This window comes from Calonectris borealis, chromosome 5 (assembly GCF_964195595.1).
Source record: "Calonectris borealis chromosome 5, bCalBor7.hap1.2, whole genome shotgun sequence".
NCBI classification, from domain to species: domain Eukaryota; kingdom Metazoa; phylum Chordata; class Aves; order Procellariiformes; family Procellariidae; genus Calonectris; species Calonectris borealis.
The window spans coordinates 39,429,687-39,447,136 of NC_134316.1; the positions used below are offsets into that span (position 1 = coordinate 39,429,687).

A 17,450-nucleotide genomic window follows, 5' to 3' on the forward strand; every position below is an offset into this window, starting at 1 on the left:
CTTGGATGACCATAAAAACTATTGCCTAGGAAATTAGGCAGCTCTTCATTAACTGGCTAGTTTGATTGTCTAGGTTCATATTTGTCTTTGGGATCGTGAGTGCTAACTCTATAGCTGCCTCATTAATGTGCAGGTAGGTCCTTGATGCCTTATATTTGTTTGTTTGGTGTTTTTTCCCTCCGCAGCTGTGTGGTGCATCTGGTAGGTTTTGAAGAGGCCAAATGGTGTTTCCAATCTAAGTGGGTTTTGCTTTTCTCTTTGTAGATGCTGGCCAAAGCAAGTGTCGATTAGAGAGGGCTCAAGCACTGGAACAGGCAAAGAAGCCCCAGGAAGCAGTCTTCATTCCAGAATGCAATGAGGATGGATCATTCACGCAGGTAAAATTTCTATTGGCTTCCTTCAGCCAGGCTCCCAGTGGCTGCAGGAGACGCACTCTTAAGGCATGAGCCAAGTGATGATAGTAGCATGGGTGCACACTCTGACTCAGTTACTCAGGTGAAAGTGTTGAAAGCCTGGGGACTTGTTTAACCAACTGGAAACTTTATTCGGTCACCATACCATAAAAGACACGTACATATGTAATGGCATCCACCTCCAATGTAGCACAGAAACAAATGGCATCAACCTCCAGCATAGCACAGAAACAAAAACAAGTTGCAGAGGAGGTCAATTTTTCCCTGAAGATGAGCTGCAAAGAAAGCTGTGGCTCACGCAGAACAGGGTGGACCAAGCTGCTTCTGCTGTTATCTGTGCTTCATCTATCCCAGCAAAAGAGAGTGGTCTATTGAGCCTCTTCCATCTGCAGGGTGCTTGTCAGTGACAGACTCCTCTTTCCTGTTTTATGCCCTGTATTATGGTTTAGGGGTCTGGCAGAGAGGTGATGAAACTGCTTTGTTTGGGTTTTTGATTCTTCACTGTTCACTTGCTGGAACTAAATGATGTGCTGGGGTTGTAGACTCTTTCATAATGCTGCTTCTCTTGAGAAGCAATTATCTCAGGAGGGGTAGCAGAGGAGACTTACGGTTTGTTGGCCTTTAATATCTGTGAAAAAGGAATAGTCAGTCCTGGTCACTGAGCATCCTTCAGAAATAGTTGGACTGGTGAAGGTCCTACGGAATTCTAGAGAAGTTGAAGTAGTTATGGCAAAAAGAAAGCCCTCATGAAGGACATTTTGAGAGGAAGAGTAGTTTTCCGAGGCAGGGTAGAAATGAAGAGTGATACTTGGTTCTGTTACCACTAGCATAGTGAGTAGTGTCCCAGTGCTAATCGAACTGGGTGTTAAAAATGGCTCATGTGCAGTTTCCTAACAGGTGGGAGGGGTACGCTGTCTGCTCAGTTTGGCACGCACCTCAGAAGCCAAAATCCTGCAACCCTGATGACCTCTACTTTGTGAACTTAGGTAAATCACACAACTTTTTTGCCTTAGCTTCCCTGTATCTAGCACTGCTCTAGAGATCTTGTGCCTCAGAGAAATTTTAGGATTCATTAGTTATTGTTTGCAAAGTCTTTTGAAGGTAAAAAAAATAATTCCAAAATATAATCAATATTGGCTTCAAAAAGATGAGAAAGACAAAACGTTTTGGGGTTGGTTCAAACACTTTATGATGCCTGGGGGAAGGGGAGAGGAAAGATTTTTTTTGTGATAACCCACCAAAAATTTTTATTCCCCCCCTCAGCCTTACCCTCCCATTATCTGGTGTGTGGGAGTGTTTTTGTTTTGTTTTTGTCTTTTTAATGGTGAAGTGGGAAAAGTTTTATCCATCCTGCCAACTTTGCATACTTCTTTGGAGCAGCATCATATTTGTGTACAGTGTGGACCATCTTGGGAAGGTGGGGGTAAGTGAGAAGGTGGCTGCAGTTTCTTGCAGTCTACCTACTCTCAATTGTTGAAATTGATTTTTGAGACCCTGAGAGCTGCTCAGGTTATGTTGGCACTGGAGGGGAATACTTATAAAACCTAGCACAGTGGGCCAACTAACTGTTCCGTGTTAAACTTTACAGTTCAAGAAAAAACGGGGAAAGAAAGCTGACTTTCCGTTGTCTGTCAGCTGTCCATCGATGTCTTGGAGAGTAAAGTAGGGGATGCAAGTGAAATTTTTATCCTAATAAGCTGGACTGAGAGTGCAGTTGATAAAGCTTTGTTTCAGACAGGTTTATTTGGAAGGTTGGTACCGGTGTCTGGATTGCAGAGCAGTTGCTGGGCCTCCTTCCTGCACATTCCCTGGCCAGTGTAGGTTGCCAGTGGAGGGGCAGCATGAAACTGCTTACAAAAACTGTTTTCAGCTGGCAGCCAAGCAATAGTTCACATTCTTCCTCTGTTCAGGCCTATCTGTGAACACTAAAATGCTTTTGTTTTACCTGGCATGATGAAGGAAGCCTCTGATCCCTTTGTAGCTGGAATTAACTGAAATTCATATCATTCCTTGGATCGTAAAAATACCCCATGTTCCACATACCTCAGGAACCAGCTTCATCATTTATATTGCAGCATTTAAGGTCACTGTCCCTGCATAAGATGTGAATGAAAACCAATGTCCGAGGAAGCTAACTGGTTTCAACCTGCATTTGAGACAAATATTTCTTTTAGCTTCTGGTCCAAATTAATCAAACTTTGATTTTAAAAGGATGTATAAAAATTAGAATTTTGGTGAACGGTCTAAACGGTTTTTGCTTCCAGCAACTCATTAGTAGATCTTATCTGGTGGAGGTGGTTTGGATACTGCATCTCTTGTGCAGAGAATTGGCACCCCCAGGTTCTGCTCGCAGGGAAGCTGCGTAGGCCAGTTCTTGAAGTCCCTGAGGCCTTGCTGAAGTCAGCTCTGAACTGTTATTAGTTTATTCTGGTTCAGTACCCAGGAAGTTGCTCCATCCAAACTCCAAAATCTCAGTTGGGAAGTCAAGAACAGAGCAGCATCTCTCAATGAAGTTTCTAGGAGAAATACTCACCATGCTCTTCAACCTTGAATCCCCATCCCAACAAGAATCTAAGCAAATGCATACGCTTCAAGGTATACCCTGTATGTAGAGTTGGCTAGGGAAATTTTTTCAACAACTTCCCCCCTTCTACGTAACTGTTATTGGAGGAATATTTTGAGTAGAAGAAAAATTCTGATCAAAGGGGAAACAAAGATGCATGCATATATTTAGAATATCAAAGGTCTTAATTGTTATAGCACTCACTCAAGATGTGGATGACTTGCTTTCAGGTCTTGAGCTAAGCCTCCTTTTTTGTAGATGCATACATAGTAGGTGTTCAGGCCTACATCATCGTCCTTGCCATCAGACTTCAAAAGATCTGGGTTTTTGTCTAATTGATTATTGGAAATTCTTGAAAGTTTTGCAGGAGTGAAAAACATGAACAGTGCAGGCTTGGGAGCTGCATTAGGAAGTGGTAACTGTATGTTCATAGAACCTGCTTGGTCTTAACCAGATTGAACTGTTGCTGGTTTATCATCCTCTTCTTGATTAGAAACTAAATTGCAATCACTATGGGTAAACGCTGAAAGCAGCACTAAGTGAGGCTGTTCCTCTGAAAGCAGCTCAAGTCTGTCCTTTCCAGCTCCTGGAATTGCATGCAGTACAAAACTGTGAATTTGGGACTGGGTCCACGGCAAATTGGATGGGGCTGTAGGATGGTGAGAACATAGCTACTCTGCTGTTCTGTGACCAGCAGCATGTGCTGCATGGGGCAGCGGCTGCAGAGGGGAGACCATGCTTGCCTTATCTCCTCCTGCTTCCCTGCAGGGCAACTGGCTCTGAGACCCAACAGTCAGATGTGGTAACAAGGGTGAAAGGAAGGAGCCACCTGAAGGCAAAGACCTTGATTTGGCTTGCATTTAAAGCCTGCGTTAGAGACACATCCTGTGTGTCTTAAAGACTTGTATAATCTGTCTTTTTTTTGTTGTCTGTGAAACCTAGACTGAAAAGAAATGTTGCCACTGATTCTATTGCTTGGATGGCCAGTTTTCCTAGGCATGGCTAGTTATAATGGGGTTTGTGTACTGCATGAAGAGGAGCAGGCACTTGTCAGTTCACTGGTTTTCATAACTGTTCCTATGCACCATGTGTGCTGCTTCTCTTATTCTGGGAGTTTGTGTATCGCAAACATGTTATCAAACCCTTTTTTAGCACTGCTTACACATCTAAAAATAGGGCATGGATGTGCAGCATGGAAGAGGTGGTGGCATTGCAGACATGATGCGGTGACTGTAAATCGGAGCAGACCTGATGAATTGCTCTGGAATTGCTATTTCTTTATATTTCAGTCTGTGTAGGGAATATTACTTCCTATAACAAAAGCTCTTTGCACTTTGCCCACAGTAATATAAGCAAGCAGATAAAATTTGAGTTATTCACAACATAAGAATGTTTGTTTGATATGAGTAATTTGATTAATTGTAGAAAACTGAGGTCATGTACTGTTGTGCAAAATTGGACATGACTAAAACCAGTTTCTGTTCCCAAGACTTGCTCTCTCCTTTTTGCTGTTATGCTGTATTTTGCATAAATGCCATTCCCTTTCCATGCTGCACTTAACCTGCTGTGATCTGTTCTTCATAAACAACAGGCTCTATTGGGTAATCTGCACACTTTCTTTTGCTGCCTAGTGCCATTGGGCTTGTTGCCATGGGCTGAGAGAGACTTGCATTCTTCATAGTTTTCCCCCAAGCAGTTTTTTAGAAAAGGTTGCTGAGGTTTTAAACGAGATCTGTTTCAGACAGATTAATATGAACATGAATAATGTTAACCCTGCTTTGGGGGTGTAGTCTTGTGGGGCTTTTTGTGGTGTGCCTTGCTATTTGCCACCACCTTCCACTGTCTAGCTGTGGTTTCTTTTCCTTGCAAGTCTGCATACAAGTGGCTGACAGCAAGTCTCCTTGGAGAGTTTCTTTGAGTTTAGGGCTCTCAAAACTGCAGCTGCTGGTGCAGTTACAATGCAGCACTGAGATTTCTCTTAAAGCAAGTGCATCAGTCAAACCTGTCGTCTTATGACGGGATCAGTGAGTGGGCTGACTTTCTCAGAGCAGTCTTCTGTTATCAGATAGCTTCCAGAGCACTCCCACATCTGGTAATACAAGTCTGTTTGGAAAGACTGATCTATATTACGGTCCATAGCAATAGATTCATTCTGTGCTATGCTAATGCGTGTACAAAGTACTGCTTTCTCCTAAGTCCCACAAACAGACCCCTTTCTAAAGACGTGGGGAACCCTCTGAGCCTTTAGTGTGACTTCATGATCCAAGTCTGTTCCTCTGCATTGGCTAGTGTAGCGTGATGCTGGGCAGAATTACAAACTCATTTCTTAATGCAGCACAGTGCTGCGGGGCACTGTGTAGACATGTCCCGCATTCCCTGGATGCTGTCTATTATTCCATTATTCAGTGCTCCTACTCTAGCAATACTAAGCTCTCAAGGACTTAACCTCTCCTTTCAGAAGGAAAGAACACAGTCTGTCTTGCTAGATTAAAGAAACTTTCTTCATAAAGAATCTGGGCTTTAATTAGTAGATGGTTCTGGCTTTTTTTTTATTAAAAGACATCCCTTCTATAAAAGACTGTAGCTGGAGCTCTCTGTGAATACTGCTCTGCAGATTTATCTGCTACTTACGCATTTACTTTCTTCACTTGCAGCTCTCATTGTGTTTCTCGTTTGTATATTGAGCTAAAGATAATCCATGGATGGGTAAGGAGGTAGCAACTTTGGTTATATACGGCATTTCTTCAAAGAAGTACCAGTCAAGAGAGCAAAGGAACAGATTCTTAAAGTGGGAGTGGACATCCTTAAGGAAAGTGACAATGTAAGATCATTCTTAACTTTAAAGGGTCACATTCTGTGTCAGAAGCAGAGCACCTTTCTTGGGGATCCCTCTCCTAAGCTAAAAATGGTATCTGTGCCAGAGTGTGTGTTGAGAATGCCCTTGACCATGGCTAAGATTCTTTTGCCACAAATCACTCCTTTCCCTGGTTGTATGAATAGTGAAATTCCTGTGGAGCAAGCATTTCTTGAATAGTGCATAGACTTGAGGGAGGTGGCTGCGGCATAAAGCCCTGGTGGGAATATTTGTTTGCACAACATCATTTGGGAAGAATTAAATGTAAGCAGGGAACAGAAGAAGAGACAAAAATGATTTAAGGGGTTGCAGTCCCAAAGAAGCTCAAACTTAAGATGCAGACTGATTCATAGCTCCCTAAAATTGTCTGTAAAGGCAAGGCAGGCTTCTGACAATCATCAGCTGACTCTTAATCTAGCAGAAAGTATGACAAGATCCAGGGTCTAGGCAGTACAGCAAGACATTTAAACGAGAACAGAGGCATCACCACTTAGAGTTAAGATAAATAGCCATCAGGCCAGCGTGCCGATGGTGCGCCACTAACTTGGGTTCAGAGGACTTTCTAGATGAGCCTCAATGGCTCGAACAAAGGAAAGGCTTAATTAAAGAATTGCTGTGTGACACTGCAGCTTCTGCTCTCTGGGTCAGACCAGATGACCTACTGGCTTGGAACAATTTATTTAGCTGTTTTTTACAGTGTTTACAAGGAGCACCTGGGTGCAGCCAGGGTTTGTAGCCTTGCCTCATGCTGTGAGTGCGGGCAGTAGCTCTGCTGCCTGCCCTCGCCCTCAGCAGAGCCATTTAAAAACTGGATATGTTTTTTCTTCTCTCATAGAAGTATTGCTTTGAATGCAGAAGGAATGTTTTTCTTCCCTTCTCCTCGCTGCCCTCCATTATGGAAGGAACCAGGAAATGTTTGTCTGATCTACGATGGGATAGGAATCGGTTACCAAACTCTTCATCTGAAGAGCAGTGAAAGACTAGTCTGAGTGTTGCTGTTCCTGTGCTCAGCCCAGTGCTTGTCCAAGGTGCTCTCAAGCCTCTTACAGCAAACTTCTGCTTTCTATAACTCCATAGAGACTGGTTTCAGCCATCACAGAATTACTACTTTGCCCCTGTTCTCTCCCTCATACACATGCATGCAATTTCTCTCCCATTTCCAGTTTATCTTTTGGAAACAACCCCTTGATCTCCTTTGTCAAATGGCTGTAAAGGGATGCTGCTGCTTGCTTGTTGAGAAGCTTTGGACTGCTTGGGAATCTGATTCTGGCATTGCCAGTGAGATACTGAAGAAACCCAAACAGCGGCTTCTTTTTCCCTCAGGAAATTAAGAGGCAGAGTAGTCTGCCAGTGACTATAGTTCTAATGTTTTCATATTGTAATGAAGTTGATGAGAGCAGGTGTTTATTCATGTGTGGCCGGTGGCTAGTATGTTAGCTGCTGTTTGATTTCACACATCGTAATGGCAGGGGGGAATAGAGGAGCTGCTGCTACATTCTTAATTTGGGCAATGGTGGCGGAGCAATTTTTGTTGGGTTTGTCCCTCATGCTTTTCATCCTTCAGTTGAGGCACAGGTGAGATGGCACATCTCTCACCCCTGAAAAATAGGAACAGTGTCCTCCTGCACGATCAGGGATTTGGGTCCTTGCAGGGCTTTAAACTGCAGTTTGGAAAGTGTAGATGTTAATAGGGAATCTGTTCGAAGACCTCAAATGATTTGCAGGTTTTATTTCTCCGATTCCCTATTATTTAACTTAAAATGTCCAACAGCTGAACATGTGTATGTTAATTTGAGATGTGAAACTGTCATGTGCCTTTCCAGCAGTAATGAGTGTTCTGTAGCTGCAGCTTGGTTAGCAATCAAGTTTATTTTGTATATAAAATTGATAATGTATTTTCTCTGACACAGTGTTTAACTTTAGAAGACTGAGAGCCAAAAAAAGTCAAACATACTTTTTCTAACATGTATGTTGGTAGAGACCAAATTAACTCAATAACTGAAGATTAGATCTGTGCAGTAAACAGGTGTCACTCTTACAGGGTTACTCTTCTGATTATAACAGTATTTAAAAATCTTGCTATTATGGGATTAGGATTAGAATGAGGTCGAATTTCAAGTAGAAGATTTAAATGCGATTTGGAAACAAAACCTCAAACCTAAGATCATTGGAAACTCATTGGAAAAATTTAAAGTAAACCCCTGAATTTTCAAGATTCCTTACTGTAGGTGCTCTGGAATAGTTGACACTTTTTACAGAGTTTGTGTTTACACAGTGTTTAGAAATGGTACTGGATCAGCTATTGCTTTTACGTTTTTTCAATGCCATACCAGTGCTATGTAACTGATGAAAAGTATACCAGTTTTTTTTTCCCAGCCGTTAAGCTGCAAACTCTAGGCTGTAGGCCACTGCTGTTATGACACCTAAATATGCTGAGACCTGGTCGGGTATCATGGTGAAAGGTAGCATCTCTAAACATGAAGACGTTCAGGAAAGCCAACTGCAGTGATTTTTGAGGTTTCTGAAGTGTCCATTCTTCATGGGTAGTTGTCTGGCCTTTAGGATAAGGGCTGAGATTTCACTGCTGCTATTATCTGTAGTAGGGAAGTCCTTTGGTGCTGTAGTAGAACATGTGGTTGTTGTGAAAGTGCTGTCAATCTGAGATTTATTTCTTTTTTTTTTTTAATGGCGGCAGGGGGAAGAAAGTGTCATGGGATACCAGTCCAAGGAAGACCGGCATTCATTAGCTTAGCTATTTACAAAATTACTTCGCTTTTATGGATGTATTGTGCTTGGCTTGCATAAATGAGTGTATGTAATTGGTAGCTCTCCATTGAGATGAGTTGCATAACATGCCCTTAGTTAATGCATCTATCCTAAATTTATGTCTATACATTTTTTGGACTCCTCTGCCGTGTACTTTGTTATTTTCTGAAGGCTTGGCTAAAGGACTATCAAGTCACTAACACTTGAATTTTTTAAATGCTGGGTACACTGGATTTTTTCTGTAATGTAACATGGAATGGTCTTGCCCTACGAATTCAAGACCCTGTCCTGGATTTTGGCTTCATCTCTGGGTAAGATTTTTACAATTAATGCTCAGATGTAAAGACAGCTTCTTGTGCTGTTAGGAATGCAGTAATGTGTGTGTGATCAGCAAAGATAAATACAAAGATAAATAGTAACACAGAAACCCAAGCAGTTCTATTACACTTGTTTTGAATGTGCAATTGGTTAGATTGAGCAATAAGAAATATTTTGCAACTTGATTATTGCTAATTATACTCATAGTGCTTTTGAGTAATTTGTAATCAATTTTGTGATATATTGAGAGAATAAAAATGAAAGTGTGCAGATAGCAGTGACAGTGACTTTAGTAGCATGGGTACATGAGATTATTGTTGATTTTGGCTGCTAAAAGTGAATTTGCTTGGGGCAAAATGATCGCTTTGCACTTCAGTAAAACCCAAGATAAACACGTGGTACTGTGTTATAATTGCTCTTAGATCATGTTTTATGTGATACTCAAAGCCTTCTAAAAAGCCTGTCGTTAAGTCTCTGGACAAACTCTGCTACCTTAGGGAATCGGAGCCAGCTGTCAGCAAGGGGGAATGACTGTTCTAGCTCTGAAGGATCCCTAATGAAGGGAATGGCACAAACACCCCATCACTCTTCTGTGAGGAGAGGACTGGAATGGGAAACCGGCTTCAATGAACTTGCTTGGAGAAAAAGAGAGAATGGACAGAATTCAATTTACAAGTAAAATAAAAAGGCAGTTTCTGAAGTGATCTCATTTCATGGCTTTTTTCAGAAATGTATTGAAGAAGCCGTCTCTAGCTTAGAGTAATGTAGGTATTTCTGTACCATTTCAAGGTACTGGAAGTACTGATGTGCACACTCAACCACAACTGAAAGTGTGGCTAGAATCCTAGAAAGAATTTTGGAAACTGTTAGTATTTAAACAGATGCCTGTATGATGATCATTTACTTGTGTCTCAAGGGAAGTCAAAATTTCATCCAAATGCTTGATCACTGTGTGAAAGCTGAGGCAAAGGCTGTAATGAGATTTATTAAGCTGGATGAAACTATAGTGCCACTGAACTAATATCTGCATGGATGTAACTAAGACCTGTCTGCTACATTGGGATTTATCTATTCTCACTTTAGAGGTCCGCGTCTGAACTAGTCATTCTGGTGTCCTTCCGTGGTGAAGGAAGGAACTGGGCAACTCTAGATGTTCAGTTCAGATGTAGAGCTTTAAAGTTAAGCAAGATGAATCTTACGCTGTGTACCTTTTGGCTCATTAGAGCCTTCATCAAACATTCTTAAGTCCTTGTCAATACATGAAAAGCAAGCATGTTGGATCTTGCTCCTACTGCCTAGGTTGACATAGTAACAGGAGAGAGCTTAAATCTATCTGGAGAGGGTTTGTTAACATAACAAGTCAGTGTTGCATTTTTCCAGCCATGTTTACTGAACAAAATGCTCTCAAAACGCCCACAGAATGCTGTTCTCAACCAGTGGCTGTGGAGTTGAGCCAGGGTGGCCTTTCCTCATCCCAGCTGGGATGCAGTGGGACAACTATTTAATGGTAAACAGTAAATGGGATTTAGCAGAAGGCGGAATGAGCTGAGACACAGCTGCTGCGTCCCCAAACTGAAGTGTTCTCAGCTGACTACTTGTAACTTCTTTTGCCTCCTGAATTGCAGCTAAAGGAGTTGGAGTAGGAGAAATAACCTTTCTTCAGGGAGAGGGGTGAGAGGGTAAAGAAAAGATAATGATATCAAAGATACTCTTCTGTGTGACCTCCTCACTCTGAAGCATGTGTTTGTGATGCGTCTGGGTTGGGACTTCCACTAAGATGCTGGATTGTAATAAAAGTGGTGGGTGATAGAGTGAGAAATGAAATGCCTCCCCTTTGTTTTATCAAACAGGTGCAGTGCCATACCTACACTGGATACTGCTGGTGTGTGACACCTGATGGCAAGCCTATTAGCGGCTCTTCTGTACAGAACAAAACTCCTGTATGTTCAGGTACTGTGGGAGTGGCTTCAACAAATACTAATTTGATAACCAAAGGGGGTTGGGGAGAATGCGTCCTGTTCAGAGTGCTTAATCTTTTCAGGTGACTTGGCCAGTTTACCCGATTTAACACTGCAGTTGTGCTTGTATCTCCCTGTGTGCTTGCTGGCATTTGGAAGCTGCAAGGGAGCTTGGACTGTGGCATGTCCACCCAGCAGTTAGGGTCCAGACACTCCTGCAAGGCTCACTGAGAAAAAACACTAAGGTGACAGCCTGTGGTAGCCAAAGCAAGAGTCGCAGTGTTGCTGTGTACATCAAAACCAGAGATTCCTGTAACAGATGGGATAACTTTTTACCATAAGCTGTATTTTAAAGAAGTGGTTCTTGAACTGTATTGAGTGGGCCATGGAGTCATTTTGTCTGCAGAGTGACTTCAGTTAAAAGTTTGATAAGGTGGTTTTGTGAGAAACTGGTAGTTGTTGACTACTCGCCCTCAAATCTGAGGCCCTGCTGTTATAATGGATTTGGGTCTTCTGATCGTGTTGCTCAGTTCCAGGATCCCCACGTTTGTGTCATGGGGCTGGACAGCACTGGGCTTGCACCACAGCTCACAAGAGGGAGGTCCAGAGCCAGGCTGTTACTCATGGGTTTATTAAGTGACGTGCTTCTGGGCGCTCAGCCTGACGCTGCTCTGTCGCCCTATGGTTTACTGGGCCCAAATCCATCGCTTTCTGTACTTAAAACAGAGTGATGTTGTTTGTTTTTTTTCTCCCCAGTGTTTGCCCTTTAGATGCAAGCACAACAGCAGTCAAACTTTTGGGTTTTTTTAATCCTTTTCACCTTATTCAGTGTCCTCTTGGCTGTAGAGTGTTCTGTGGTAATAAGCATAGTGACTTGCATGAGGGTTTGAGTTGAGTGGGAGAACTGTCTGGGAACCAGTGAGTCAGTGTAGCTTGAGGGGATGCTTGGTGTTTCACAGGTACATGGAAAGAAAACAAGATTAATATCCTGTTTTTGTGTAAGGTGAAATGCTACAGTAATTTGGCTTAAACCTTAGAATATTACTTTCTTCTACCATTCCCAGTATATGGTTGGTAGGGCATGTTTTAGAGTTTTGCTGATCTGTTCATTTAGTCTTGAGCTGTTTATAAAATTGTAGGAAAGTAAATTCATGGTGTATTGTAGGACACACAGATGTTAGGCCTATGACGACTAATATTGGATATGTGCTTCCTACTTGTAATTCAGCAGTAGATCTGTGATGAACTGACCTGCAAGTGAAAGTGCCTAGCAATAGAGTTTACATTTAGTTTGTCTTTACCAGACTCCTGGGCCTGCCAGAGCTGCCTCCTTTGGAGCTGACTTTTGATCCATGTTTCCTGAAGGATCAGTAATCACTGGAACTGTTTAGTAATGGTGCACGGAAGAATCAGTTTCCTGGGAATAAAGCTATTTGGGAGGAAGGGGGGGAGGGGAGGGAAGCTTATAATAGATTTTTATACATTTATACATTTATACATATATTTTTGGTAATGGATTTGTTCAAAAAGCTTTTATTATCAGTTCAAGTTTTAGTGGAAAACTGTGTGATGAAGCACTAAAGCAAACTGCAGAAACAAGTGTAGAATCTTATATATTATGTGAAGGTCTAAGTTATATTAAAAACCCCAGGATGTGTTCTACTCAAGTACATGCTGGATCTTATTCAGTGTCCCTTTTCAAACAGCTGGGGATGTTCGGGGGTTGGTTGACATCCATTTTCTGCAAATTGTCCCACTTAATCCCTTTCCTTTAGAATACTGCCCCTTGCATTCCCTGCACACTCTCCCCACCTGTTTTTGATTTGTTCTTCCTGACATTTGCAAACGAAAAAAGTGACTCTTATTGATCTTTCCTTCTTGCCCTTGGATTTATTCCAGGTTTCTTACTAGCACACTGCTCTGTTGAGCTCTTTCAAATCACTGGATCCAGCTACTAAAGATTTCTTGTTTACCCTCATCCTGATTTAACATCTTAACACATAAAACTTCCTTATGCTGTCCCAGTTGGTTGAAGCCACAGGCTCTCTGAATCCTAAACTGAGCTGTTGGCAAGTAAAACAGACACTTTGTGGGTTGAGATATTGACTGTGTTAATGTGACATTACATGTTCTGTGTGATTATGCAGCATCTAAATAGATGTCTTTTTTTTTTTAATTTTCCTCCCCTTTAGGTTCTGTAACTGATAAACCATCAAGCCAGGGTAATTCGGGAAGGAAAGGTGAGTGGAGTCCTGTGCTTCAGCAACTTGTTTTGTAATAGCAGCTGCCCAGCCAAGTCCCTTGAGATAACTCCGAACCTGGGTTCCTAACCAGCTCGGTGTGCGGGAGGCTTTAGACCTCCCCCTTCGGTAGGAGTAAGATGACAGTCTGTTCATGCACCACCCTGTGGAGCAGAAAATGGTGTGCTCTGCCCTGTGCTTGTCAGCTGAGACGTAGTACCTGAAAGCAGAGCTTTCCAAAGGGGCGGCTGGCACAGAATAACCTCTGCTTGTTCACCTTGAAGTTAATTACTGAGCGTTTCTCAGTAAAATCCCTAGAGATTAGGAAGGCTATCAATATGACTAGTACACTGGGAGTCAGGAGTGCCAATGTTATGGTTGTGGCTTTACATGCATTGAAAGGTGGGTTTTTTAACAGAGCATAAAACCCTCTGGCCAGCTGGAGCAGCACTGGATTAAACCCTAGCTGTGCTTGGAAACCTCACTTGTGCATTAGGCGTTGGTCCTCCTTCTTTACACTCCTTTCTTCAGTCCTTGCCTTTCCAGAGCAAGGCACTAGACGTGTCGCTGTTCTCCTCCTGTGTGTATTCGTAGCCCTTCTGTGTCCTCTGATTTGCTTTCATTGAAATAGTTTTGGGAGGGGTGACCCTTCTCCCCTCTACCCCTATTCAGAGTCAACTTTTGAGTTTGTCTCCTTACTACAGGAAAATAGTGCTGAATGTATCCTCACTCCTGCTGGTGAGGATGAAGGCTGTTTCCTAGGAGAAATTCCCGTTTTGGTATATCTAAAGCAGGATTTTTACTGCTAAGTCTCTAAACCAATTATTCCTGACACTTCAAAATGCAGGAAAATGCCTACCTTGGCGCCAACACTTTAATTTGAAGAACATCTTCCATGCTGGGACTGTCAATCCAGTCCTGAAAACACTTAACAGGAATTATAGATTGCTATGTCCAAAGCAGTAATACATTTTGAGCATATTTGCTCTCCAGTCTATTGGTTGTGTATAGTAGCTTAGGAAAAGGTAGGGAGAAGAAAGATGCAAGGAAAACTACTTAGTTAAGACTGAATGCTGAAGCCTGCTTCTTATTTTAGGTAAGGATGTGTCTCTGTAAACCTGTAATTATGTGTTAATGTACAGTTGGCACCTGAATGCATTGTTATCATTCTGTTAATGCAATCATTGCTAGTCTAGCCTGAAGTACAAGCAAATCAAGTAGCTCTTGAAATCTGCATTATTTTTGAGTGGGGGTTGTTTGTAGGCTTCCTACCTGAGTAGTCCTGGTCTGTTCTTCTAGAATTGGAAGCAGCTGACATTGGGTTTTATAAGAAACAGGAGCAAAAGGGGAAAACATCTGAACTTGTTCTTCCCACTTCACTCCCTTTATTAACTCAGAGGTTGGAACATACAAAAAGAGAACTGTAAATGGAATTAATTAATCTAAAATTTGTAATATAAATTGATTCTCCTTGGTGCTGCCTGTGGCATCCTGTTTCAAGAATGGTACACTTGGTCACGTGGCTGCAGAAACATCCTATGCAGTAGCTGTCAAGAAAAGAAAAATGTTTCCCTTTGGGCCAGCATGCTTCAAGCAGTCACGTGAACTTTCTGTCCCCTCCAATTCTGAATCTGTTCATATCTGTTGGAAGCCCCCGCGCAAGCCACTTGGGCCTTTCTCCATCATGTTAGAAAAATACTTGTGAGCAATTATTAAATAGGTCTTTTAAAATCAAGAGGGCTTTTGGAAGCTGAAGTAATTTGGTTTAAAATTTGATGGAGTTAATATTACTTTTTCAGCTAGTGATGAATGCCTAATCTAAAAATGAATTTGGCCTTCTTATTAGTGTTTTTTCTTGACTTAAGTTACCTTGATTCAAAATTCCAGTATTGGGTCCTGTTGTAAGGAAATTGGAACCAAGAACACCCTGGCTTCCTTGAAGCAAGGTGGTTGCTGGAGGTCTGGCTTCTCTGAAGACTGGTGGCTAGCCAACGTGCATATAACCATTCATTCTAGCTGAGTGTTCAGACTCTTTCTGCAAAGACTGCTCTTTGCAAGAAGACAAAAAGGGCAGGATGAGGAGAGGTCTACTAGAAACTGGGACAGTGACCTTTCTATTGTAGAGGTACATCTTGGAAACTTCTGACATCACTTTGGGCAACTGCCATCCGACTCGGGAGCTTTGGATTTTTCCGACTGCACAGCAGACTCCTCTCTCCATCCCTGGATGAGGGTCTCTGAGTCAAAGAGCATTATCTGGCACAGAATAGGTGCTCTCAGGAGGAAAAGGAATAGCTAAGACTCCCAAAAGTGATTTCTTTTGTCCCATTCATACAGGAATGTAAAATATGGAGCTAATAAACTTTGTATGATGCTGGTGCCTTTCAAGTCTTCAGGGCAAAATAGTTTTTTGGATAGAGGCTGCTCTGCCTTAGAAACAGTGCAGATGGGTAGGCTTAAACTATTGGATAATAAATGAAAAGGAAGACTTTACTAGCATATTAGCTCTCCTTTAAAGACACAAGTTAATGTTGGAAGGAGAAAAAGGCTGGTCATCAGTAATAAACCTCTTTCTCCAAATGTTTTGACCTCTCTTCCATCCTGTTTAGTCCTAATTTCTGGGGCTCAATAGGTATGGTGGAGTCACCATGAGATGTGAGGTAACATGCGATTCCACTCACAGGTGCTCTCACTGCTGATGAAAAGAAAATGAAATGGCTTTATGGTCGCGTGGCTTGACATGTAGTTCCAGAAGTGGCTCTATGGAGCTTTCTGCAAGAAATCCTTTTTATTTTTAAATCCCATGCTCTGGTTGCCCATGTTTACATTGGCATTGCATCATACAGCAATAGCAATTACTCGTACAATTTGCCCCGTAAGGTAATTTAAATCAAATTAAATTGGCACCAAACTTAAAACTTTAAAATAGAACGTATTGATTTGTTCTGTGTCTGAGAAGTGCTCTGTTGCTGGAAGGCAGAACAGGCCTGGGCCCGGGGAGATGGAGGCATGTTTGTATGAGGTGGAATGGAAACCCAGGTTCTCCAGGACATGCTTGGTGCATGGACTTTGCAGCTCAGACATTTACCACTGTTCTTTCTATGCTGAATTCAGCCTGCAAGTGAAGAACAAGTTTCCAAGACCTTTGTCAGGGAATGCAGTTATTCTTGGGTGGGATTAGGATACCCAGAACCTGCAGATTTCTGTTGCTGTCTGTTCCTTATTCTGACTTGTTCCTTGTACAATCCTTTTTCTTAAGGAGCTTCTTGCACTAATTTATTCCAGTTGCTGCTTAGTTTGAAAGGCCTGAGAGACTTGGAAGATGCATGCTGTCCCCTAGAGGGCTGGATCTCCCCCCTCTCTCCCACTGGGAGGTTGTTAATGTTTTAAGAAGCAGTGAAAGGCATCCTTGGAGCCAACATGACTGGATTTCTTCCCTGCCTAAAGAATGCAGAACATTCCTTTCCAGGCAAAGGGAAATTGTGCCACACGTTTGAAACAAAACAAGCAAACACGAAACAAAACAAAACTTTATTTTCTTTATCTGAGGAATGCTGGGGCTTTAGGAGCTCAAAGCTACAGATTTGGCATATTGCAGCCATGAGTAGTGTCTTTTGCAGTCACCAAGCAGGTTTTAAAAAGTAGGCTGGTCAGGAGACAGAGGGATGTAAAAAGCAGCCATGTCATTGCTTACGTCCATAAAGTCACTTGGTCTTCCTTCTTAAAACTGGAAAGTGCATGAATTAGAAGTGGGGAGATTGGAAATGAGTGAAGAGGAAAAAAAAAAATCTAACTGAGGACACTGGTTTGTTAGTGGTTGTTAACTGTTCTGGACACTATGTGAGAGGTGTTGATACCATTTTAAAATCAACTGAATGAAGAAAATAGGAAAGGAGGCTTGGTTCTATAATCTGGGATTAAAACATGATGCAAGTACAGGGTAAATATGGGCTGGATAAACTGTCAGTGCCAGTCATGAAGAGTCTTGAGTGGTATGAACTCTTTTTCTTTCATAAAGTCTCTGGCAGTGCATAAAGTTCCAGGCCTGTTTTGACTTGCTTTGTTTCCCTATTGCAAAAGCTGGCAATAGCATCTGCAACTCCCTGAATCTGGGGCAGGTGATGTTGGTGAAATGTAAGCTCTGATGGCCCCACAGAAGGCAAAGCCTGAGTTGAGCTCATTTTACACTTACTATCTTACATGTAGACATGACTCTTGTATGGAGTTGCGAAAAGCTTTGCCCAATGAGTTTGCAGCCTACAAGAAGACACTGAAGCAGTTCGAGGAAGCTAAGATGAACAACTTAAAATTCCTGTCAATTAAACATCTAGAATTGGG

General features: G+C 42.1%; 1 protein-coding gene across 2 annotated transcripts in view; it reads left to right on the top strand.

Moving 5' to 3' along the window:
- The window catches only part of SMOC1 (SPARC related modular calcium binding 1), a 133,622-nt gene that overhangs the window by 51,582 nt on the left and 64,590 nt on the right, over positions 1-17,450 (top strand). For both annotated transcript variants that reach the window (XM_075151954.1, XM_075151955.1), the window contains exons 3-5: positions 265-377; positions 10,765-10,864; positions 13,065-13,112. In XM_075151954.1, the coding sequence (XP_075008055.1) occupies positions 265-377; positions 10,765-10,864; positions 13,065-13,112 (261 nt within the window). The remainder of the gene's footprint in view (positions 1-264; positions 378-10,764; positions 10,865-13,064; positions 13,113-17,450) is intronic.